The following is a 27,876-nucleotide window of genomic DNA, read 5'->3' as shown; positions in this document are numbered from 1 at the left end:
TATCGAATATATGGACTTTGATATTCTTATACGGAACAAGAAATGAGACCTTTTTTTTATCTTTTTAACATATTTCTGAGGTATAGGTTAAGCACGTGGGCCTTTGAGTGCCGCCTTACCTTTGTGCCCTGCCTGAGATCACACCGTGATACCTTTTAATGTTCTAATTGGGTATAAACATCACATCCTAATTTGTTATAAACATTACGTTTATTTCTTTGCAGCTTAACATTGCTGCCTACTTATATGCTACGTATATAGGACTGATTTTTTATAATCGTTTGATATTCAGTACTGTTATGTATTTTATCTATTGTTGCTTATGTATAACATTGAAATATAATATGTGAGAATAAGGATGTGTATTTTTTTTTTTTGTTGATTAAAACTTCTATATTAACTGTCTTACAAAATCAGTGTGAATTGGTGCTTGGTGTATTTTCTCTTCTCTTTTTAGTTTTTGTTTGATACAAAGAGACACCTGTATCATACCGACAGCACTTCCACTGCTTAGTTATCCTATTCTCTAACAATCAATGTCTGGGTAGTGCAGAGGTTTTATCTATATTTATATTGGAAAATTGTTTAACATTTCCTTACACAAACAATATCAATTATTTGATGAAAGTGGACAACCCCTTTAAGCCACTTTTTTTGGTGCACCTGACTCACAGGTAAAATCACAAGGTGATTAGACCGGTGGGAAACATGTACCGTGCACCAGTATTGCTACTGTAATCCTCCTCACCTTAATTATGATTCTGTGTAACTGGCAATAAATACTCATCAAGCAGGTAATCATTATTCATTTTCTATTATGAAATTAGGGAGTAACAGGACGTGTCCCACCCCACATGTGGTATATATTGAGCTACGTGTTGTACTTGTGTTATGGAATATTGAGAATACAAGTATCGGGTAAGTATACTTAAATGTATGCCCTAGCTCAATAATAATAATCTAGATTTTTGTTGTTTTTTTTTCTTACAGTGTTTATATAGGTACAGTGTATATAGGTACTCATTAAAAAGAACCTGTCACCAGGAATGAAATTTTGAAGCTGGTGACAGGACCCAATAGCCTATGCTATGCTGATTTTAAAAATTTCTTTAAAAAAAAGTACATTATAAAACTTTATTTCACATTACAGGGCTCCCTATCAGCATCGCATTGTGAGTCCCAGTGGAGGGGGCAGCAGCCAGTGTCTCAGTCTCCTCATGCATTCTTCCTCTCCTCCACACTCATCCAGCTCCCTTCACCCCTCACAGCTCACCACTGCAAGATCCCTTTTCCTGTCATGTGCACTGAGCAGGGGGGAGGAAGAAGGATGAGTGTTGAGGAAAGGAAGACTACTTCGAGGAGACTGAGACACAGGTACATAGGCTGCTGCAGCTGCCCCCCGAGACTTGCCATATGTTGCTGACAGGGAGCCAGGTAATGGGAAACAATTTTTTATAAAGTTCTGAGACGATTCAGAATGCTGACAAAAAAAAAACATTTTTAAGATCAAGCTAATGGAATCTGTCAGCAGCTAAAATTGACATTCCTGATGACAGGTTTCTTTTAAGTATACATTTATCTATTCATGTAATAATACTGAACTGTAGAAGTTGGTTGGTTGGATATAAATCCCTTTAACATCTCTCTCTTACCTGAATATAATTTTGGATCCTCTTTTCTCTTTCGATCTCTTATCAAATTGAACATATTATTCATTTTATCTATATTTATAGCTTACCACCAGGATTTTGTGATTCTATCCATTTCAAGGCACTTTTTTATAGTAATTTTCATGCAGTATACAAAAAAAACGTGTTATACACAGTATTAATCACATAACTGCTTCTGTTGTCATCCTATTCATAGATACAAGATGTGCTCCTATCTCAATAGCTCCCAAATTGATGCTGCTCTGAGTGAGTGCAAAGGTAAAAAGTATTTCTGAAATTATCTATAGGTTATGCAAAGATATTCAATTTAACAATTTGTTTTATTTAACTTAGTATAACTTTCTAAATTTTCATTCCAATTAAAAAATTGTTACATTTTTAAATTAGGAATTAAAAAAAATCCTAAAAAATTTAATCCAAATGATTCCTTCTTTCTACTGTATTTGTGTCCTCAGGGCACTAATACATTTGAAACCTGTAAGTTACTTTAATTTGGCAATTTGTGAAAAATATGTCACTTCTGCTTGTAGTTTCGGAACTCAGTCCCTAAAAGGTTCGCCATCACTGGTCTATAGGAAGCTGATTCATTTATATACACTATAATGAAGGCCACTAAAAGATGTTATCTTGTCTTTTTTTGCTTAAAACCTTATTTGTTTGAGTGATTTTTATTTTTAAAGGACATCTACGACCAGGATGAAGGACTATATGCAAATGAGCCTGAGGGGCTTCAGGCTCCATTAACAACTATTAAGCCTGGAGCCCCTCAGACTCATTTGCATACAACCCTTCTTGCTGGTGGCAGATGCCCTTTAAGTTCAATGTACACATCAATGTTTTATAAAGATCCTAAAATTTTGACATTATCACTACTGGGCCTCATAGAGGCTCCTTGTTATTTTGGAGATTTTTTGCAGCAGTCACCTCATTGTTCACACAGGCAGGATTGATAACTACAAAATATAGGTGCAATTTATCGACTTCTGCAGCAGGCGCTACCCATGTCACTACCTATTGATCAGCTCCAGACTGTTATGTCTACAGAAAAGCGGAACTCTCAATGCAGTAAACAGGAAATACAATCAAAAATTTACACTCAAGCAACAAATTTTTAAAAATCCCTTCAAATGTTATTCATGGCGTGTAATTATCAATATGAGAAATAGAAGAACGAAGCAAAAAATTATAATTATTACCATTGATTTCTGATTTTAGAACCTGGGACCTTTAAAGCAGGGAAATTCTTCCAAACCTCTCAGATATGTAAACTTGCACCCGCACAGATAAAAGAAATCTTCCAGTTGCTGGATACTAATGGAGATGGAAGTCTTGATAAAGGGGATGTGGCGTAAGAAACCTAATCTTTACTTTATAGTTTACAAAACAAATTCATATAAAACACGTTGGGGCACATGTATCAAACTTTTTGCTTGCCTTGTTCTTTAATTTTTGAGACCTTTCATGGCGCATGTGTTCATTTGCGACTTTTGCGCCTACAGTCTCCCTTCATATTTCGCCATTGTACCTGAATCCAGATGTGAAAGTTGCAACTTTTTTAAAAAATTCACAAAAAGTCACACATTTTGCCGCAAATCTAAGGCTGCCCCTGACCGGGGCGTAGAAATTAGCTTAGAGCAACCCGTATACAGTCTCAGCTCCCCCCACTGTATACAGTCTCAGCTTCTCCCCTGTATACAGTCTCAGCTTCCCCCCTGTATACAGTCTTAGCCCACCCTGTATACAGTCTCAGCCCCCCCCTGTATACAGTCTCAGCCCCCCCCTGTATACAGTCTCAGCCCCCCCCTGTATACAGTCTCAGCTCCCCCCTGTATACAGTCTCAGCTTCCCCCCCCTGTATACAGTCTCAGCCCCCCCCTGTATACAGTCTCAGCTCCCCCCTGTATACAGTCTCAGCTTCCCCCCCCCTGTATACAGTCTCAGCCCCCCCCTGTATACAGTCTCAGCTTCCCCCCTGTATACAGTCTCAGCTGCCCCCCTGTATACAGTCTCAGCCCCCCCCCTGTATACAGTCTCAGCCCCCCCTGTATACAGTCTCAGCTCCCCCCTGTATACAGTCTCAGCTTCCCCCCCCTGTATACAGTCTCAGCCCCCCCCTGTATACAGTCTCAGCTCCCCCCTGTATACAGTCTCAGCTTCCCCCCCTGTATACAGTCTCAGCCCCCCCCTGTATACAGTCTCAGCCCCCCCCTGTATACAGTCTCAGCTCCCCCCTGTATACAGTCTCAGCTTCCCCCCCCTGTATACAGTCTCAGCCCCCCCCTGTATACAGTCTCAGCTCCCCCCTGTATACAGTCTCAGCTTCCCCCCCCTGTATACAGTCTCAGCCCCCCCTGTATACAGTCTCAGCTTCCCCCCTGTATACAGTCTCAGCTGCCCCCTGTATACAGTCTCAGCCCCCCCCTGTATACAGTCTCAGCCCCCCCCTGTATACAGTCTCAGCTCCCCCCTGTATACAGTCTCAGCTTCCCCCCCTGTATACAGTCTCAGCCCCTCCCTGTATACAGTCTCAGCTCCCCCCTGTATACTGTCTCAGCTTCCCCCCCCTGTATACAGTCTCATTGGTCCCCCCCATATACACAGCCTCAGCCCGCCCCCCCCTGTGTACAGTGTCAGCTCCCCCCCCCCCGTCCCCTGGATACACAGCCTCAGACCCACAAAAAAACCATTGTACTCACCACTCAGCGCTCCCACGCAGCTCCCTCATCTTCCCCAGCCAGCAGCTGCGATGTCTGTGAAGGGACACAGTGGGGGTCATTTACTAAGGGCCCGATTCGCGTTTTCCCAACGTGTTACCCGAATATTTCCGTTTTGCGCCGATTGTACCTGAATTGCCCCGGGATTTTGGCGCACGCGATCGGATTGTGGCGCATCGACGCCGGCATGCATGCGTCGGAAATCGGGGGGCGTGGCTGAATGAAAACCCGACGGATTCGGAAAAACCGCCGCATTTAAAAACGGAAAATGTGTCACTTGGGACGCGCTTACCTTCACTCAGCCGGCCACGGTGAATTCCAGCGCGTTCAGATGCTTTTCAGCATTGTAATTTATTTTACAGGTGGCATGGACCTGCCAGCCATTGGCAAGTCTGTGCTACCAGCGGCAAAATACCGCTCTTAAATGGGGTCCACTATCCGCCGCCTGAGCCGGGGACTTCCCTTCGCCTCATGGCAGAAGTGGCCCTGCCTCCAGTGGATAGACATCTGTCCAGGTCATGTGTGGACGCATAAGTGCATAATATCTTACATTTACAGTAGAATTAGCTTGACTAAGGGCAGATTTATACCTATTTTATACCTATTTATAATAAGGGCCCTGCATCACATGACCAGGGCAGATTTTTACCTATTGGAAGTAAACTATGGGTGACTGCAGATATTTGGGGCATTTTAATGTATAATAGATAACTGTTAAAAAAAATTCACTAAATTGGCTTTTTGTGGTTCATTTTTCTTTTGCTTAGTGATTTCCTTAAAAAAATTGGGGCAAATGCCAGATCATTAACAGAAGAGGAAATACGCAATTTCTTTGCGGAAGGTGATCCTGATGGTGATGGGAAAATTGGAGTTAGTGGTAAGTGGGGTCACAGTATTCAGTGAAGGGGTCGGAGTATATAAAATATGAAATAAACACAACCCAAATAAAACAATACTAAATAAACAGAACAATATAGTAGTATTTTCTGGAGCATAATGAAAAATCCATTTTGTTCACCACATTCTGCCAATCACATGTCCAAATATCGAAGGCCTCTGCACAGAAATTGTATGTATGTATGTGCAGTATTAAATACATAGTGAAACATGTGATCCACGGCCTCACAAACTCTTCTATATGGAGAGCAGACCAGAATGTTGGCCCTCTTTCTATGATATCTATGTGCACTAATAGGCATAGTAGTCATATTATGATCATCACTTATAAATGTGACTTTATTGCCAGCAGCAGCAGCAGCCAAAGTAAGTTTTATATGTCTAACCTGCAAAAGAAAATTATATCATTGGTTGATAAAGCCAACAAACACACGGTTTTCTGAGCATTAGATGAAATATTTGTTGTTCATTTACTATTTTCAATTTTCTTTGCAGAATTTCAAGACATGGTTGTAAAGTCGGCGAAGCAATGAGGAATGATTCTGCAGCAAATTGAAGTCACTGCTATTCAGTATCATATTGCCTTTATATTGAAAAAAAGAAGGTTTTAATGGCGCCGCAACAAATAAAATATTGTTTAATTGACATATCATGTGTTATGGTCAGTCGTTTACATGTCCATGGATGGACAAACTATGGGGGAGATTTATCAGAAGTGTCTGAGAAAACCAATCAGAGCTCAGCTTTAATTTTATAAACAGCTGATGGAAAATGAAAGCTGAGCTCTGATTGGTGGAAATGAACAACTAGAACAGATCTGCTCTCAGACACTTCTGATAAATCCTATTGAACTATTGTTTTAGTCTGACAAGCTAAGAGATTTTCCAATTATCCCTTATCTCCAAAGATATAAACACGCGCTGCTATGTATCTGGTGAAACATAAGGGCTGATGGAGACAACACGCTAGGATAGGTAGAGGTCACAGCACATAGAAAGCAGTTTAATCCGAAATATAAAACATGGAAGAGTAGTGTCCCTGTATTTAAGTATTCTGCTCTAGATTAACACTAGATGTTACACCAATCCAGACTTCCTATTCTGTTAATTGTTATTACACATTCAACGGATTGTCCAGGGGTTAAAAAACGCTAGTCACTACAGTTGGTCCACGACTTAAGGACACCCTACTTATAGACAACCCCTATTGACACACAAACCTCTCTGCCCTCTGGATGCTTTGCTTAAAGGGGTATTCCCATTTAGGAAAATTAATATTATTGTTTGTTTTATCAAAAGTTATACAATTTTCCAATATACTTTCTGTTTCAATTCCTCACTGTTTTCTATATCTCTGCTTGCTGTCCTTCTATAGAAAGCTTCTATGTTTCCTTCCAGTGTACAGAAATCTGACCATGGTCACACAGGTACACGGCTCGTTAGTATCACAGAGTAATCAGAGATGTGTGTTATAACGAGCCGTGCACCTGTGTGACCATGGTCAGAATTCTGTTCACTGGTGGTAAACATAAAGAAGCACATTTATTTACCCGGTCCCTGATCCGGAATGTCTGCCGGAGTGCACATCTGCATGTGTCACTTCCCCGCTCAGGTCCGCCGGAGTTCACCTTCTTCTTCAGTGAATACTGTACTGCATGTAAGTGCATGACTTGCGACACAAATTTAAATGTTAAATCCGACGCTTAATCCGAATCCGTCGGATCGTCCAACGGCCCCCCGATTTGTGTCACGTGAAAGCCGGCGTGATTGAGACACAATCCGATCACGTTGGACACAATCCCCACCTCGATCCCCGAAACCCAACGATAATGTGGCCGCAGGACCCTTAGTAAATAAGCCCCAAAAGCTTTCTATAGAAGGACAGCAAGCAGAGATCTAGAAAACCGTTAGGAATTGATACAGAAGGTGTATTGGAAAATTGCATGACTTTTGATAATACAAACAATAACATTAATTTTCTGTAATGGGAATACCCCTTTAAGTCCCAGACTGAAATGATCAGCTGTAAGGTGTCTGTAATGAAGCTTTATTGATAATCCTTCATCCAATGACGTCACAAAATTTAGAAAATCCAATTGTCGCAAGGACAAAAAAATATTTGTCTGGAGCTATAATTATAACACATACCTGTTCCAACTTACTTACAAATTCAACTTAAGAACAGACCTAAAGAACCTATAGGGTGGATATTTGGGAAGTAGAAGATTAGATGTGACCAAATATTTTTATTAATATATTATTGAATATCCTTGATGAATTCCCTGCAAAAATGTTTTTCCTTAAGCAGTAACGACCGGGGCTCAGTTGTAGGCTATACAGAGGGAAGACTAAGAAACACCCTATACCTGTATATTGTACATGCATAAAAAATGTATGCTTTGCCTCTAGCTACAAGTGTATCTCTTACTGCCGTGAGACTCCCTATGTCCCTGCGGTGAAAAAAAAGGCATAAATATAACAAACTTAATCTATACATCATAAAATATGCGAAAGAAACATAACATTTCCATGAATATGTCCAAAAGCTGGAGTAGAAAAATAAAAGATTTTGTTTTAGAAAAAATTAGTTTAGATTGAACAATCTCAATGATCCGAATTGGCGTAGAGTCTTCTGGTCTTGGTTCTACAGAGGATCAAGGCAGAATCATATACTACAAGAAATCGGTGAAGTGAATACAGCTAAAAAAAATATCTAAAAAAATATATTTTAACCTATTATTAAACTTTTGTAGAAAATAATTCACTTAGGTCCTAGATAAAGATGACTACCACACTAAGTACAGATCTATAGGTCACCACAGCCCCCATAGTGAGTTTCATTCCCCCTTAAAGAGCGGCCTTTTGTAACCTAATGGTGAAAATATATAACATAAAACAATACAAAACATTTTACAGTATACTTCTTGCCACGAAGAATTGAGGCAGTTCTGAAGGCAAAAGGGTGTCCAACACGTTACTAGCATGGTGTACCTAATAAAGTGTTCGGTGAGTGTATATATGTATAGATATATATATATATATATATATATATATATATATATATATATTTATTTATATATATATTTAAAATGCGCACCAACTGTTCTAAGCGTTTCTGTTTTAATACAATGTATTGTAAGAAAGTAAATACAAAAAGAGAACACAGAACAAAAACTAAATAAATAAAATCAATAAATAATAAAATATACATAGAATAAATAAAATAAAAACCAAATAAAGTAAAAATGGAACAAATGAATCACCCATAAAGTGTAAGACATCAGCACTGCCACCCTGATTGTCCAGTTGTGTCCAAGATAGAACATAACAAAGCAACATATTTTAATATTATTTTGGTATCAAAGTGGAAATGTAAAATTTATTTTGGTAAAAATATACCACAAATAAACCTTAAGAAAGGAAAAAAAAATATCACCATATTGATCCATTTGCTCAGGGCCCCCTTGCTCCTTTAATACCCCTTGGATGAATGCGCGACCGAAGATGCTAATCATCCATCTCCTGTCTATATATCTATCATCTATCTGTCTATTTAGCCATCTCCTATAATGTGTCTATATTTATATATATAAACATATATATATAAGCCTAGTTTTTCAGTACTAAAAATGTGGGTCGGCTTATACTCGAGTATATACGGTGTGTATATATATATATATATATATATATATATATACACACACACACTCACCGACCACTTTATTAGGTACACCTGTCCAACTGCTCGTTAACACTTAATTTCTAATCAGCCAATCACATGGCGGCAACTCAGTGCATTTAGGCATGTAGACATGGTCAAGACAATCTCCTGCAGTTCAAACTGAGCATCAGTATGGGGAAGAAAGGTGATTTGAGTGCCTTTGAACGTGGCATGGTTGTTGGTGCCAGAAGGGCTGGTCTGAGTATTTCAGAAACTGCTGATCTACTGGGATTTTCACGCACAACCATCTCTAGGGTTTACAGAGAATGGTCCGAAAAAGAAAAAACATCCAGTGAGCGGCAGTTCTGTGGGCGGAAATGCCTTGTTGATGCCAGAGGTCAGAGGAGAATGGGCAGACTGGTTCGAGCTTATAGAAAGACAACAGTGACTCAAATCGCCACCCGTTACAACCAAGGTAGGCAGAAGAGCATCTCTGAACGCACAGTACGTCGAACTTTGAGGCAGATGGGCTACAGCAGCAGAAGACCACACCGGGTGCCACTCCTTTCAGCTAAGAACAGGAAACTGAGGCTACAATTTGCACAAGCTCATCAAAATTGGACAGTAGAAGATTGGAAAAACGTTGCCTGGTCTGATGAGTCTCGATTTCTGCTGCGACATTCGGATGATAGGGTCAGAATTTGGCATCAACAACATGAAAGCATGGATCCATCCTGCCTTGTATCAACGGTTCAGGCTGGTGGTGGTGGTGGTGTCATGGTGTGGGGAATATTTTCTTGGCACTCTTTGGGCCCCTTGGTACCAATTGAGCATCGTTGCAACGCCACAGCCTACCTGAGTATTGTTGCTGACCATGTCCATCCCTTTATGACCACAATGTACCCAACATCTGATGGCTACTTTCAGCAGGATAATGCGCCATGTCATAAAGCTGGAATCATCTCAGACCGGTTTCTTGAACATGACAATGAGGTCACTGGACACAAATGGCCTCCACAGTCACCAGATCTCAATCCAATAGAGCATCTTTGGGATGTGGTGGAACGGGAGATTCGCATCATGGATGTGCAGCAGACAAATATGCGGCAACTGTGTGATGCCATCATGTCAATATGGACCAAAATCTCTGAGGAGTGCTTCCAGCACCTTGTTGAATCTATGCCACGAAGAATTGAGGCAGTTCTGAAAGCAAAAGGTGGTCCAACCCGTTACTAACATGGTGTACCTAATAAAGTGGCCGGTGAGTGTATATATATATATATATATATATATATATATATATATATATATATATATATATATATTCATAGATAGATAAATATATATTCACTCTTTGGGTAAGAGTATTGGGATAGCACCCGTCTGAACCTTTTTTTCCTGAAGGCTGTGCTGCTTTGCAATTTTTGTTTGTTTATAGATAGATAGATATATTTAAAATAATAAAGGAAAATCCAAAGCAGCACAGCAAATGAGCAATGAGTGCATAGCCGTAGGTTCATTGGCATGGATTGTTATAAAAATGCCAAAATAGGCAGCACTCCAAGGTAATTCAGAGTTCAAAGGTGAACTTTATTCCAATGCGACATTTCTGTGGTGGCTTGAGAAAGGTGGGTATATCTATCTACTTTATATTTATGCATCTATAAATCATCTATCATCTATCTATAAATCTATATAATCTTTCCTATTAATCTTCTATCAATCTCCCTATCATCTTTCTATCTCCTATAAAATTCCCCTACAGTCCCATATTACAGATTGCCTTACCATACTACTGTGTGTAACTACAAAGCGTTATTATTGTGCAGGGCTAAAGGAGCCTCTTACTGACTGTGACTGTCCATAAAATAGTTTTATTTTGGGGCCCCACAGTTTTGCCTGAGGCGCCACTTTGTCTAAATCCGGCCCTGCTTACATACAGTATGCTTCATTATATACCTTATTTATGATACCTTACTTGTTACATAGAGTATAGGAAGTGATACTATGTATTCATCCAATTTTCTGATGACAATGGACATGAAGCATTTGTTATGCCCTAACATAGGAAGGTGTATGTGTATTCCACGCAGGTATAAATAGAGAAGGTTGATTAGTTCGGTAAGAAACTTGAGCTTGTCACCAAATCGTGCACTTGATCCCTGAATTGGTAACCCAAGTCACACTTATTGTCACCTGTAGGATCCTATATAAACCACACTTTTTCCTTCCATCTCCAGTTCTATCACCTCACCCGTCCTCAATTCCTCCAGGCAACTTGTCCCAAACCACTCAAGGTAAGACACTCTAAGCATCTTGTATTGATGGAATATGGCCTGAAATACTTAGACATTTTTTTGCTTAAAAGATGAAAATATTCTGCTAATTTAATATTGTATCCCTAAAAGTTACATATAGAAATGCTCTTCACAAATGATGCTAGGGAAACGCCAGAAGCAATAGCATGTTGGAGTGTGCACTGTTACAATGTTCTTCTTTTTACATTCTATAAAAACTAATATTAAAAATGGTCATTTTTATAATTCACAAAAATATTTTCTATTAGTTTAATTTAAATAAATTTCTATTATTACAAGGGCTAATTTATATTTACTGAGTATCTAATTTTAACGAAACAAATAACTGTTTTTTAATATCATGTTTCTACAAAATTTACATATATTGCCCTAGTAGGCTATGCAATATATAGGACATCCATACATTATTGAAGAATGTTTATAGCTGTGACCAAGGCTTCTCTGTGGCCGCCATGTTAAATGTATACGCATCTCATTTGCAAGGACCGAATATAGACTTGATTATTTCCTCAAAACATATAGCAGTGCTCTCTTTTGTGCAGTAGAAAGGTAGATCAAATTGTGTATTTACTAATAACTACATTATATTATAAAGAATAAGCAATTGTTAACCCGATTGAAAGCATAAAAGCATTAATTGTCTCTACAAATTTGATTCTATAAAGTTTTTCATTAATAGACATAGATGAATGTCTGATTGCCGGTGATCTGAAAGCCAGGTCTCCTGCAATCGGCACAATGGACAAGCCGATCCTAGAATTCCGCTGTAGTATGTGTAATGAGGATACAAGATTCAGGGACAACAGATAGCAAAGTAAACCCTGAAAGTCCAGCCACCCAACAGCCCTGTATGCTTGCCTTTGCCTATCCTAGGCGATAGGTGACAACCACAAAGACAGTGCCCTCGAGGTCGCAATAGAAATAGAATATACAGCACTGAATCGAATACACAGAAGAATAGTCAATAAGGTAAGCCAAATATCACATAACACTAAATGACAGATGTACAGCAATCAAAGCAAAAACAAGAAAGCTAGCAACACAGCAAATTTTTTTAAAGTATGACGTCTGCTCCTGGAAAGAGGGGCAAAATCTGAAAAAGAGATTGTTAACCCTTGCTGATTCACAGCAAAGTCAGAAGAGAGCTGTGTGAGGTAGATTCAACCAGCAGTTCAGCCATAGAGCACTGTTCAGACTGCCGACTGAAAAGAATTCAGATAGAATTCAGTGTCTTCTCATCCTGACGGTACGAGACACAGACGGAACAGTATAAGCATATTAGGGTGAATTACACAGATAAATCCATATTACATAAGAACCATGTTATGGCTTACCAAAAAGTTCAAATAAAGGTGGCCATACACATTAGATATATGAAACCAAAATCTAAATTTCAGTAACAAGTGCCAACCAAACATATACAATTGATATTTGGATTTTCCTTTTTTAGGCCTCACTATCTAAAAAAGGATTGTCTATGGTCTGAGATGATATAGGATTAATGTTAATAATATTACTGGTAATTTTTTGTGAATGTTCAGTTGTATCAAAATTATATTTACTATATTTTCTACTTTTATGTCATTTAATAGATTCATAATGACCCTCACCGATATCCTCAGCTCTTCTGACATCACTGCTGCCCTGAGGGAGTGCCAAGGTAATGTTGAGCTATTTCTCAATTATTTAATTTACTGATTCTTGTACGATTATTGAATTTCCTGTTTTATAGGATCAGGTCCGGCATCAGCACTGGGCATACGTGGGCAAATGTTGGGGGACCAGAGCTGCTGGGGGGGGCCCTCATAAGGCTATACATAAGAAATCCATGGGGATGAGGGGGGCTGTATCTAATGAATCCATAGGGGCTGAAAGGGGGCTTTATAAAAAATAACCATGAGGGGGCTGTATAAAAAATAACCATGAGGGGGCTGTACATAAAATAACCATGAGAGGGCTGTACATAAAATAACCATGAGAGGGCTGTACATAAAATAACCATGAGGGGGCTGTACATAAAATAACCATGAGGGGGCTGTAAATAAAATATCCATGAGGGGGGCTGTATATAAAATAACCATGAGGGGGCTGTACATAAAATAACCATGAGGGGGCTGTACATAAAATAACCATGAGGGGGCTGTACATAAAATAACCGTGAGGGGGCTGTACATAAAATAACCGTGAGGGGGCTGTAAATAAAATATCCATGAGGGGGGCTGTATATAAAATAACCATGAGGGGGCTGTACATAAAATAACCGTGAGGGGGCTGTACATAAAATAACCATGAGGGGGCTGTATATAAAATAACCAGGAGGGCTGTATAAAAAATAACCATGAGGGGGCTGTACATAAAATAACCATGAGAGGGCTGTACATAAAATAACCATGAGGGGGCTGTACATAAAATAACCATGAGGGGGCTGTACATAAAATAACCGTGAGGGGGCTGTACATAAAATAACCATGAGGGGGCTGTACATAAAATAACCGTGAGGGGGCTGTAAATAAAATATCCATGAGGGGGGCTGTATATAATATAACCATGAGGGGGCTGTACATAAAATAACCGTGAGGGGGCTGTACATAAAATAACCATGAGGAGGCTGTACATAAAATAACCATGAGGGGGCTGTATATAAAATAACCATGAGGGGGCTGTACATAAAATAACCATGAGGGGGCTGTATATAAAATAACCATGAGGGGGCTGTATATAAAATAACCATGAGGGGGCTGTACATAAAATAACCGTGAGGGGGCTGTACATAAAATAACCATAAGGGGGCTGTACATAAAATAACCGTGAGGGGGCTGTACATAAAATAACCATGAGGGGGCTGTACATAAAATAACCGTGTGGGGGGTGTTTGGGATGATTAAACAGAAACCCACTCAGGAGCTGTCACCCAGGGGCCTACTGAAACCGGTAATCAGCCAATGTTTAAGGTTCACTTCCAACTTCAACCCCCCCATCATGGGGTACACAACAAATGGCTGCCCCCTTCTCCGATAGGCTGAGATTTATGGTATATTTTTCTTATCTGGATGTATCTGCACAATTTGTGTTAATTTACTGCACTATGACATGTAGTATATTCATGGTCATTCATCAGGACCAATGGATGCATTTACCATCAAAAGCTAGAGATTTCTCGGGACATACACCAAATTTAACAAATGAAGGGTAAATAAAAAAGTGAAATGGGTTTATCACCTTAGATATTTGAGAAGTAGTATTTACCATAGTTCCGCTCAGGGGGACTTCCGGTGTCCCGTCCTACAGCTCGTCAGAGGACGATGGGTCACGATTATATTGTCTGATCTCCATATAAGGTATAAAGCTCACTGTAGTGTTTTTGTCTTCATCTTCCAGCTCCTGACTCTTTCAATTTCAAAAAATTCTTCCAAACCTGTGGACTGACTAAAAAGTCAGGCGCTCAAGTGAGAGAGGTTTTCCGAATCCTAGATAATGATCAGAGCGGGTTCATTGAGGAGGAAGAGCTCAAGTAAGTCATAGTGATACCAATGATATGATGTGTCTAATGCTTATAATAACAGTCTATCATTGTCTTGCCATCTTTTGTAAATAAATTGATATTTTTTAGATCAACTTTTTTTATTGACCTGCACAAAATCTGCTATGAGGTGTTTGTCTATTGTCAGAGCAGAACACATCACTGGTTGGTCCAGTTGTCATCTCTATTAGGTCTTAAGTTATTTCCTTCAAATACTGTGAGACAAAACCAGGTGCAGTGGAACCTGGTTTACACCAGACATAAGGTGAGTTGAGCCACTTGCCTCAGGAAACACCACCTGGAGCTTAATATCATGGAAACAAGAACTCGGTCCATTATATATATAACTGATCAGTCCATGACGCGTCACTTTTCACGGTCCATAAACACGGACTGATCACTGACAATGTGAATCCGCCCTACCGATGTCTAGTCATTGGAAAGACCTGTTTTTTGTGTTCGACCGCACATGGTTTTGGCTCAAAATAACTGATGCAAATAACTGAAGGCCTAACGGAGATGTCAACTACTAAGCTTTCATCCAGTCAACAAGTACTATAGGATCAGCACTGATGAGATGCCGGTACCCTGAAGCAGCTGTCTGTCATGGTTGACTTGGATTTGGTTTGCATTCTTAGTTATATTATTTGGCCTGTTTAAAGGGTCAGACACTGACTACGAACCCAAACATATAGCAGAGCTTCTGCATTCCACTGAGCTTTCCTTATAATTATTCCTGGAATTTTCACTCAGATTCTGAGCCTCTTAATAGTCTTCCTGTTTAGTAGAAACCAATTTTCATTCCTGTAAAACGTCCACTATTCACATGGGGATGGTCGCAGCTTTCCCTTCCCCCTTACCTTCACAATGACTTCTGCCCAAATCATAGAGCATGCCCGCAATAATACCCCATAGAACCTTATTTCCAGTCTATAGGTTCTTCATATACAAGTGATAGTCCCTTATAGGGTAAAACTCTCATCAGACTTCATAGACTAAGTTGGAAACTATTGTAGTGAAGGGACATCTACTCCTGGTATATCTCAATTTATTTTGTGTTTTATCTAGGTTCTTCCTCCAGCGTTTTGACCCAAGCGCCAGAGAACTAACTAACTCAGAAACTAAAGATTTTGTGAATGCTGCTGACCATGACAGGGATGGGAAAATTGGAGCTGATGGTAAGTGGTACAGTAACACTGCGAATTATTACATCAGCATAAACCCAACATTACAATCTCAATTAAAGGGATTGATCACTCTTTTACATAAGTACCATATGTGCCTTTACTGTCTTAATAATAGGCCCTGAATGTTTATCAAGAAATTCAGCACTCTTGCTACTTACTATTGTGCTGTGTGCAGACTCTCCATGATTCTATGTTTACATGTCTGGGCTCTGATGAATAGAAGGAGCTATAGCAGGAGAGTTTTGCCTCATCTGGCCTCCTCCCTTATTGCTTTGTCTGTCAGTGGGGATGAACAGTGAAAACAGACACAGTGGGTGATGCCATGAGGTCTAGAGCAGTGAGAGATAGAGGAAGCTGTGTGTGTCGGCAGAGGGCAGCAAGGTGAGAACAGGGAAAGGCTGAAGCTGCAGGCAAAGATGCAGGTACACATATATGTACATGCAGAGACATTGGTAATGGACCCTTGTTAGTCCCTTATACATATGAGAAAGGTGTATATCTCCAATGAACAAAATGATTGGACAGTTGGATTTCAACTTGCCCGTTCCCTTTCTCCCACAATATGGGAATATATAGTCAGGGGAATCCCGATTTTCATCTAATGTGCATGGCAGCCTTTGGTCATGATGATAGTATTAGAGATAGTACCAAATAGACATCCCTTTCCTTAATAGACAAGATGGGTCAACCTGAGCAGGAGAAAGCCTCTCTGCTCTAACCAATATACAAGGGTTAGAATCAGTCCAATTCATGGGAATTAGACCAAAACTGCAGTACCACTCCCTTCCACCACACGCTATATGGTACTGTGCTTGCTTCAATTAACTTTTCATAAAGAGTCCTAGGAGTTGACCCTATGCAGGTCCAATATTGTCAACCTGATAGGATACTCAAAATACAATTTAGTTTTTGTAAAGTTTATGATACTTGTTATAAATCAATGAATGCCTAATTCCTTTCGTCTGTTATGTTTGCAGAGTTTCAAGAATTGGTTCATTCTTAAGCAAGAAATGGACTTCCTGCATGCGCACAGCTCAGTGAACGAGCCAAGGAATTACGGAAAGAAGAAGCCGTAACGAGGCGCGCATCCCATCCATACATTCCTCAGCAAAGGGAACCTAGGAACCAGCTTGGTGGATCTGATGAAATTGGGTGCTGTTTCATGTACTGATAGTCACTGAATGTACTGATGGACCAATAAAGCATATTCACCTTATATTACATTGTGCCTCTCTGCTTATTGATAAGTCAGTTGTTAAGGGTACCAGGAGAAATAATATAATAAGCCATAAACACACTGTATGATAGACTCATGTAATCCTTATAGAAAGGTTGGTATAACAAAACTTTTGAAGCATTTTTTTTATTGCTAAAATGAGTAGAGCAGGTGGGAATAGTAAATTTTGTAATATCGAGTCTATTTTTTGCTCCTTCTTTCTCCTGCAGTGAGCAGTGTATCTGAAGTCCTGTGCACAGCACAGGGATAAGGAAAGGAGGCTAAAGATGAATTCCTCCCATATCTATGAGAATATTTCCATTTAATATTCACCAATTTGAGGAGATTAGACAATTTGAAGAGACTAGACCAATTTGAGGGGACTGTCTGTAAAGAGTTAAGTATCAGACACTTTTTCAGGTTCCTTTATGTCTCAACTATCAGTGGATACAGGACAGAAAGCTGATCTACACAAACTGCTTAAATAAGGAACAAGGACTAAGATAAGAAAAACCATGGGAATCGAATTTCTTAGGAAACTTGTTTCCTCCAAAGTGAAATACTTAACAATTTTGACTGTTTATAGTAAAAAAATGTAAAAAATATATAAATCTATATATATATATATATGGTAATTAGATGTATAAAAAAAACAATCATAGACTGAAGCTTCTGGGTCAAGAAGCAAAATCTTTACAAAACCTCCTCTATAATTTGTCAACTATAATACATGGCTTTGGGCCCTCTAGGACCAGGGCTCCTCTACCCCTTATGACATGTCCAATCATCCCAATAGTAATAAGGACATTAAGAAGAGAATATATCAAAGAATGTCAAATATTTCTTTACAGAATTGAAAAGATACTTAGAGCCCATGCAGAGACAAAACAATACCAAACCAACAAAAAACAAACCTGAAAGTTTATATTATACAATACACTATTGGCTAAAGGGAATTGCAGCAGCCAATTGCTGGCCTCAGCAATGTACCATTGAGGCCAGTGATTGGCTGCACTTTTAACATGCAGTTTTGGTGTGGAGTAATTGCAGAAACACCTTAGTGGTGAAAACCAATGTAAAAGATTAATAAATCCACCTTGCGTTTATGTATTAGCTGGGCAGTAGCCAGGCGTGCATGTGCTCTATGGGGAGAGTGTATACATTGCCATCAGACACCTCTGGTGGTGGCTTATCTCTCATGGGATAAAAGGTGTGGGCAGGCTGAAATCTACCTAAAATAAAAATAATTTTTATTTATGTATCGCCATCATATTCCGTAGCACTTTACACATCATGGGGAACATATACAAATAAAATACTACATTACAGAGTACAAACAGTCATTTGGAACAATATAAGTGAGGGCCCTTCTGAGGAAGAAGGGGTTGACACAAGAGCTTACAGTCTATGAGGAAGAAGGGGGTGACACAAGAGGTAAAGAGCTTGTATAATGGTCCAGCCATTCTTTATAAGGGCCATCAACCGCCATCTTATATACAAAGTCCAAGATGAAAGTGACTGCAGAGAAGCCTGGAGCTTGGTATCTGGACACGGGATGGGTTAATAAAAAGAGTTGAAATTACATGCAGTTAGCGAGTGTGATTGGCTTGCCTAAAGAGATGGCTTTTAAGAAACTTTGAAACTTTGGAGGTTGGGTTTAAGTCTGATAGTCCGGGGAAGGGCATTCTATAGAATTGGTGCAGCTTGGGAGAAGTCCTGGAGACGAAAGTGAGAGGTTCAACTAAAGGGGGTTATATCCAAGAGATATAAAAAAACAAGCCATGTGGCCGGGGGGAGGGCTGCTTAAAAAAATTACATGCCACTCCATGCCATGCCCCTGCTTGTTTACTGAAAGTTACGCTAAGACAATCTTTTGGACGGAAGGTAGAGATTAATCTCATCTCTGGTCGAGAGTGAATCAGAACATCAATTAGTGTTTTAGAGGTTTCATTTGTAAGAAATGGTCGGATTCTAGAGATGTTTCTGAGATGCATGTGGTAAAAGCGAGCAAGAGATTGAATATACAGTGCAAAGGAAAGGTCCAACACAAGCCCAAGACACTTATCATCAGACATTTCCCATCAGTGTAATCAGGCCACTTCCATACACATTAGAGGGTCAGCAGATCCTATATATACCCCCCCAGGGCAGCCAGCTGGTCCTAGTGTTACTGTTATATCTATGTCTGCATCAATCACCCCACACACCCGATAATAGGAATATGCCTGAGAAATTAGGTACCCGGTTCCTAGTGTTTTCCATATTACCTGTTTTTCAATCTCTGTTTGTGTTAAACGATTTTTGTTGTGCCCCTTACTCCACCCACACAGTATAATCTCCCCATTAGTGTCCTCCATCTCCCCCTCACACTGTGTTCCCCCAGCTCCGTCACATTGTAGTCCCTCTTATATTGTGCACCCAGCTTCTCCTCATATTAAAGACCCCTTTCATTGTCCCCCCCAGCAGATCCCCCTAATTATTTTGCCGCCCAGGTATCTCCCCCTCTTATTGAACCACCTTCTTTTGGTGCCCCCAGCACCTCCCCCTCTTACTGTGCCCACCAGCAACTCTCCCTCATATTGTTCCCCCCAACAGCTCTCCCTCATAATGTGCCCCCCAACAGCTCTCCCTCATATTTTGCCCCCTAGCAATTTCCCCTCTATTGTGCCCACAAAGTAAAATAATAAACACAAATACTTATCTTGCCCACTTCTCCCACAGAAGCTTCTCTCTCCTTTGCTACTGCTGTATGTAGCAGTGAAGTCTGCAGACAGATTACATCATTGCATCGCGCCTGCTGGCTCTGCTACACACAGCAGAAACAGAGGCACAGGGATAGTGCAGAAAGCTGCTGACTCTGCAATATCACTGTAATCAGCTCTGATGGCATCCGGAGTTGATGTAGCAGGCCCGGCGCCAGCACTGGGCATACCTGGGCAAGTTCTAGGACCAGAGCTGCTGGGGGGCCCACATAAGGCATCCATGGGGGTGAGGGGGGCTGTATCTTAAGAATCCATAGGGATTCAGGGGGCTTATATAAAATAACCATGAGGGGTCTGTTTCATATGATAAACTAGGTAATATTTTAGGGAACAGGAGATTGTTTTAGTTTCTGAATTTTTAATGCTGCCAGGTGAATTCATTGCAATAGGATCCACTGAGGCTCTGTCACCCAGGGGCCTACTGAAACCTGGAGCCGGTTGGGCAGGACTGTACAACAGGGCCTGTACATCCGGGACTTTCCTGCTGTATTCAGGAAGGTAGGAGGCAAGCGATTCTTAACCTGTTACAGAGTACTGCATTGAGATGTCGCCACTAAACTGAGTCTAGTCCAAGAAGTAGCACCCTGGTGGCTCCTTGCAGTTTAGTCCTCCTATCAGGGTTTAAATGTATAAACTAGGGACCACGTAGGTGTAAACCCTAGACAAATCTTTTCATAACCTCTCTTTTAACCCTTTGCACCAGAAGGGAGAGAAAAAGAAACTAGATTTACGCTAGGGAACAGATATATACAGTATATAAATACCTTCAGTGGGACCATAGCTGCTGCTTTACACGTCTTGTAAGGAGAGGAGTTTCACTTATTTCTGCAATGAAAAGTACATATATCATGCAGTATATTTGTCTGGGTTATTGTGAGCCGACTATGCTGTGGGCTTAGTTTGGGTAACAAGGATAAAGCAATGTCTTTATCCATTCATATCTAATTTGGCTGCCAATAGGTGCTGCAATGAAAATGTGGTTCTGCATGGAGGTTGTCCATGATGGCTTAAGGTCAGTAGAATGGAAGCAATTCACACTTATCTGTCGCTCTGTTCTAGAAAGGTCAGAGGATGGTGCCTCCGTATATGTAGTAGTCCCCCAAACCCCTTTAAAAATTTGTAACCAAAATTACATAAATTATACATGTCAGATAATTGGGGGTTATATCCTTACTATATAATGGGGGTTATATCCTTACAGTACGGTTTACCCCCCAACTATTAGAAATCTATAACTTATGTCATTTTGGTCTAAAATTTTGATTCAATTTATAAAAGATTTTTTTTTTAACTAAGTCTTCCCTTTAAAAAGTAATAACCAAGTAAACTAACCAAGCTGAATGCAGGCAGTGCTTCCAGTGCTGTCAAAGCAAGTGCAAAATATCCGTCTAGTTCCAATTTCATCCCATTTCCTTGATTGTATGTCAGGTAACAACACACGTTGTATTGAGCAAACAAGATCATTCTCATGTGAAACCTGAATCCTCACCTCTCCGTCATGTGAACTGACACCAGCGCACAAAAACCTCATCCATTATACATGGCGCTGGGGAATCCCTTTGCAACACTTGATGGCACACGGCATAATCCTGAAAGACAATACTCCCAATTCACTGTCAGAGAGAGAACTTATATAATAGGTCGGAGAAGGTGGATTTCTTGATGTTGTATAATATGTATCTGTTACAAAAACGTAGCTGTAGATATACAGGGAAGACTGTACCGTATACAAAAGAATAGGAACTCATAGATAGTAGTGAAGACTATGCTTAGACTGCAGCTCCATCATATTTAACAGACTTGTGATTCTTCTCGTATGACTTTGATGGCTGCTGTGATCTCCCGAGGTAGGGCCTACAAGACCGGAGCAAAAAAGAAAGAAGATGGCAAATCATATGTACAGCTTCTTGCACCTGGGACCTCATACTTTCCAGCGCCACCCAGTCACTGGGGGGCACATTGTCCATTATTCCTTACCAAATAGACCTTAATGGCCCCGAAATTGTGACGTCTTCTGCTGCACCTCTGTGTTAGTTATAGGGTCCTAGCCCAATGGAGGATCCTCTTGTAATTTGGTGGGTTAGTTCAAGATCCAGATCCCTCTGCACAAAGATGGACCTAGGTACACTATATACTGTGTCACTATACTAGTGTCACGACCTAAGATGGCAGCTTGCTGGGTATACAGAAAAAAACATCCAAAAAACGCAAATAGGAACAAACCCATTGAATAAAATGGGAGAGAGTGCAATGCGCGTTCAGCGCTTCAAATACATGCAGAAAACGCTAGTGTGAAAAGGGCCTAAGCAATGTCATTGAAACAAATCATTTGTAAAATCTTCTGCAGACCTAAAAAGATCCAATCTTTCACTGCTATTATGCAGCTTGTTCAGTGCATGAAGGGAAATCTATATTGAATGTGCAATAAAATCCACATACAAATCGGCACAAGAAATACAGATCAAAATGTAAATATCGGAATACATGTCTTACAAGTCACACAATGGGGCACATTTACTTACCTGGTCCGAGGAGTTCTCCCGAAGTGCATTGTTCCAACGAAAGATTGTGCGCCGGATATCCTGCATGTGCCGCTTCCCCGCTCAGGTCCGCCGAAGTTCACCTTCTCCTTCTTGGTGAATGTAAGTACTTGATCTTGCAACACAATTTTAAAGTTAAATCCCATGCTCAGTCCAAATCCATCGGATCCGATCCAACGGCAGCCCCCCCCCCCCCCCCATTTCTGTCGCATGAAATCCGATCGCATGCGACACAATCGCCTTTTAAATACCTGTCGGGAAGTCAGATGGAAATGCGATCCGCTGACCCTTAGTAAATAAGCCCCAATATCTTTATTTAACTTTGAGATATTGGGTGCATCTTCTTCCTGCCAAGTTTAGTTTTTCAGTTACTCTCTGGAAATGGACCTATAAGGGAATCTTCACATGTTGTACAATGGCTCCGGGATTTACCCCAGCAGCAGGGCCAGTTTTATATAAATTGGTGCTCTGGGCAAAACTAAAAGTGAGGCCCCCCTGCAAAAAATACTATTTTATGAGCAGTCACAGTAAGTAAGTAAGAGGCTCCTTTAGCCCTGCACCATAATAACACGTTGTAGTTTACACACAGTAATAAGGTCTCAGGCTCCAGTGGACCACTGGATCACTGGGGATGATGACGTAAGCTGACACCTGGGGCACAGTTTTCACCAGAGCCCCCCGCAAAGCGGGTTGGACTTGTTGTAACGTTGTACCACCAGGTCATTCCACAAGTGCGACTTTGTCCGCGGTTGCAGCCAAGGTGAGGTACACAGACGTTGAGAAGAATCGTAGTCGGGGACAGGCCGGGGGTCAGGAAGGGCAGCACGGGATTGGAGTCGGGGAAGTAGCAATAGGTGAAGGCAGCATAGTCAGGAACAGAACTGGGGTCACAACGGGAAATCACAATAACAGCACAGAGCATGGAACACAGCTTTCTCTTGGACACAGGGCATGAAGATCCGGCACAGTGTGCATGAAAAAACTGGTTTATAAGGGATTCTGGGAAATAGCCAAAGCCAATTATGGTGTGCTGGCCCTTTAAAGCTTCTGAAGCTGGCGCTCTCGCCCTAGGAGACGAGGACGCGCATGCCTGGCGGACGGACCAGAGACAGGAGCGTGGACAGGTAAGTTAGAGCTGGGGGGCGCTGGGGCACAGAGCGGGGCAAGGGTGAGCCCGCGACCCGAGACATGGGTCGTGGGAGCAACTGTGACACAAGGTAAGCACCAATTTGCTGTCCCTATGCCGGCGCTGCTTAGCAGGTACCCTCAGCTGCTTTCTGATGTGTATAATGCCACGATTTTGCCTCAACTTTGCTTTGCAAAGGCTGATTTGCACACCACGAATTGCAGAAATAAGTGACTTATTATCCAATGTTTTCTGTTTATGGTATTGTCATAAATACCACAGTATCCAGCTTCAAGTGCTTCTCAATAAATTAGAACATCAGCAAAAAAGGTTTTTTTTTCAGTAATTAAATTCAAAAAGTGATACTGATGATTATGGCTTACAGCCAAGGAAAACCCAAAAGCCATTGGCAGGGGCGTACCTTTAGGGGGTGCAGAGGTTGCGATCGCACCCGGGCCCAGGAGGTTTAGGGGGCCCTTATGGTGTCACTTTCCCATATGAGAAGACTATTACTATAAACCATACATTATAGTCGGGGGCCTGGCACAGACTTTGCACTGGGGTCCATCAGCTTCTAGTTACACCACTGGCCATTGGCCTATAAAAACTGCCTATCTGCCATAGTGCAGTTATTCTAGCTCACATGCAGGTTGCATCAGATAATTAATTACTGGCGGCGCACAGTGTTGAATTATCTAGTGCAATCGGCGCTACTATGGGGAGTGTGCACACAGTTGTACCATTATTTTAGGTGCACTTACATTATACAGCATACAACACAATTGTGTCCAAATGTGGTGCAAAATCTGACTAAGCACCAACATGCCCCTTTAAGTGCACAAATGTGGGACAAAGGGCACCCACGACACTACTAGTGATGGGCAGTGTGGCTCTTCTAAGTGAGCTGGATCATTTGGATCCACTCACTATAAAGAGCCTCTTCTGGCCCCTAAACGGCTCCTTATGTGATTACAAAGGGAATCATTTTTAGGCAGCAGTCACCCATCCCCACTCCACTTTCAGGTTAAATAAATACCCTATATACTCGAGTGTAAGCCGACCCAAGTATAAGCCGAGGCCCCTAATTTTACCACAAAAACCTTGTAAAACCTATATATTTTTTACTCGAGTATAAGCCGAGTTTGGGTTTTCAGCACATTTTTTTGTGCTAAAAAACTAGGCTTATACTCGAGTATATAAGGTACATGTGCAATTTCCCAAGACATTCTTTTTAGTACAAATATAGACCAAAAACTGGTGCGGACACAATGATATATCTGGGCCATTATTCAGAAAATGTGTATATTATGTGTGTGTATAAATGTGAAAAAGTTTTTGAACACATAATTGTTGGGCAAATGAAAAGTATGTACAGTAAATGTGCTCAGTATTTGGGGCTCCTTTTGCATGAATGACTGTATTAATACAGCGTGGCATGGAGCGATCAGCTGATGGCGCTGCATTGGTGTTATGGCATGGAGGGATCAGCTGATGGCACGGCAGTGGTGTTATGGCAAGGAGGGATCAGCTGATGGCACGACAGTGGTGTTATGGCAAGGAGGGATCAGCTGATGGCACTGCAGAGGTGTTATGGCAAGGAGGGATCAGCTGATGGCACTGCAGAGGTGTTATGGCACGGAGGGATCAGCTGATGGCGCTGCATTGGTGTTATGGCAAGGAGGGATCAGCTGATGGCGCTGCATTGGTGTTATGGCATGGAGGGATCAGCTGATGGCACTGCAGAGGTGTTATGGCAAGGAGGGATCAGCTGATGGCGCTGCATTGGTGTTATGGCAAGGAGGGATCAGCTGATGGCGCTGCATTGGTGTTATGGCATGGAGGGATCAGCTGATGGCACGGCTGTGGTGTTATGGCATGGAGGGATCAGCTAATGGGGCTGCAGAGGTGTTATGGCACGGAGGGATCAGCTGATGGCGCTGCATTGGTGTTATGGCAAGGAGGGATCAGCTGATGGCGCTGCATTGGTGTTATGGCATGGAGGGATCAGCTGATGGCACTGCAGAGGTGTTATGGCAAGGAGGGATCAGCTGATGGCGCTGCATTGGTGTTATGGCAAGGAGGGATCAGCTGATGGCGCTGCATTGGTGTTATGGCATGGAGGGATCAGCTGATGGCACGGCTGTGGTGTTATGGCATGGAGGGATCAGCTAATGGGGCTGCAGAGGTGTTATGGCATGGAGGGATCAGCTGATGGCACGGCAGTGGTGTTATGGCAAGGAGGGATCAGCTGATGGGGCTGCAGAGGTGTTATGGCACAGAGGGATCAGCTGATGGCACTGCAGAGGTGTTATAGCAAGGAGGGATCAGCTGATGGGGCTGCAGAGGTGTTATGACACGGAGGGATCAGCTGATGGGGCTGCAGAGGTGTTATGACACGGAGGGATCAGCTGATGGGGCTGCAGAGGTGTTATGACACGGAGGGATCAGCTGATGGCACTGGAGTGGTGTTATGGCTCGTCTGCATCATTGAGTCTGGTGTCTCTTGTACATTTTCTGTAGGGTTAAGGTTTGCTGGCCAATCCAGCACAGTAATACTGTGGCTATTAAACTAGGTATTGGTACTATTGGCAGTGTGAACAGGCGCAATGTCCTGCTAAAAAATGAAAATTCCATCTTTGAAAAGCTTGTCAGCAGAGGGAAGCATGAAGTGCTCTAAAATCTACTGGTAGTTGGCTGCGCTGACTTTGGTCTTGATAAAACACAGTGGACCTACAACAGCAGATAACATCTGTTCCCAATACATCACTGTGGAAACTTCCATGGTTCAGTACGATCACAGGGAAAACAAATCTATACAGGTTTTATTGTGTTTTAATACATTTTCAAAAATGAAAGGAATGTGTACAAATGAGCTTGCGTTTTCATTGCTACCATTTTGAGGACTGTGCAACCTTTTGATCACTTTTTACCTTTTGCAAAAGTAGCATCTCGGACATTTGGGCGCTTTTTTCCCGTTATGGGGTTCACCACCGATAATAACCGTTTTCATATTTTGATAGATCAGGGATTTTGAGTCCCGGAGATAACTAATGTGTTCGTGATTTTTACTGTTTATTACTTTTTATATCAGTTTTAGGGAAGGGGGGGGGATTCAAAGTTTTTTCACTATTTTTTAGGGTACTTTAACCCTAGATGGTCTGATTGTTCCTACCATATACTGTAATACTACTGTATTGCAGTATATTGCTTTTTTGCACAGTATTCATTAAAGTAAGACACTGGCACATTGTAACAAAATGAAACCAGGCAGCCTCGGGTCTGCCGAAGACCCAAGGCTGTCATCGCACATGATCACTGCTCCCCCATTACGTTCTGGGGAACGATGATTGGAACAAAGATAGTGGCGCCGTCAACATCGGAAGGGTATTAGTGGTGGGTGTCTGCTGCAATATACAGCAATCCACACCTCTGTATGAATAGGGCTCACCCCTCACCTGTATGGTGCAGAGCAAGAAGGGGTTTATCTCATATTCATGAATACGATTATAAGGTCCTGGCAGGGCGATTGCTCATGGACAGTTAGAGATCACATGACCCTCCATCTGCGGCCATTTTATGGTCAGGAATCTATGGCTGATGAGGTAAAAGACAGGAGGCTTCACTTTACATATCAAGAAAGCAGAGCAGAACTATTACTAGATGTATATTGGTAAATTACCTCATATCCTGCCCCCCGCCAATTACACACACATTACAAAAACATGAGCCAACCCCTTTAAAAAAAATTTAATGGAAAAATCCGAGGCCGATCTTCAGCTTTAGGGTCCCAAAAAGAAGCAAATAACAAAAACTTTGCTGCAAAGTTGATTTTAAAAGGGACTGGAAGGTAAGTTTTGTATTTGAAAGCAAAATCCAGATGGGAGTTTGTTTTTGTGCGTTTAGTCTTAATTTTTACATTGGATTTCAACGAAATTTCTCTTTTTTTCGGGTAACACAGCACAGATAAAAAAACCCTCCTCTGTGTGGAGTGATGTCTCCCAACTACAAGACTTCCCATAGAAACTTCCCATCTGCACTCATAGTTATATAGATCGGTTCTGGACTCTTTCCTTAAGGTTATAAAGACACGATGATGACGTCACGCCTCTCCGTCGGCTCAGGATTATGACTATTCCAGCCGGCAGCCGGCAGCCAATCAGCGGCGACGCCGGATTAACTTTAGAACATTCTATTCATTGACAGTAACGGAGGGGGGTTACGAATAAATCCCAGGAAGAGTCAGCACGGCAGAGGGATACACTATTA

At 41.3% G+C, this 27,876-nt stretch overlaps 1 protein-coding gene across 1 annotated transcript; it reads left to right on the top strand.

Annotated features, from left to right (window-relative positions):
• Nucleotides 1-10,526: 10,526 nt before the first annotated feature.
• Nucleotides 10,527-17,155, top strand: LOC140076051 (parvalbumin, thymic CPV3-like). Its single transcript, XM_072122579.1, has 6 exons — nucleotides 10,527-10,569; nucleotides 11,182-11,238; nucleotides 12,852-12,919; nucleotides 14,638-14,770; nucleotides 15,848-15,957; nucleotides 16,944-17,155. Exons 3-6 carry the CDS (start codon nucleotides 12,859-12,861, stop codon nucleotides 16,967-16,969), a joined length of 330 nt encoding a protein of 109 aa, XP_071978680.1. The 5' UTR covers nucleotides 10,527-10,569; nucleotides 11,182-11,238; nucleotides 12,852-12,858; the 3' UTR covers nucleotides 16,970-17,155.
• The last annotated feature ends 10,721 nt before the right edge of the window (nucleotides 17,156-27,876 follow it).

The sequence above is a fragment of the Engystomops pustulosus genome, chromosome 8 (assembly GCF_040894005.1).
Source record: "Engystomops pustulosus chromosome 8, aEngPut4.maternal, whole genome shotgun sequence".
NCBI classification, from domain to species: Eukaryota; Metazoa; Chordata; class Amphibia; order Anura; family Leptodactylidae; genus Engystomops; species Engystomops pustulosus.
This window is presented reverse-complemented; position numbering and strand designations above follow the sequence as displayed.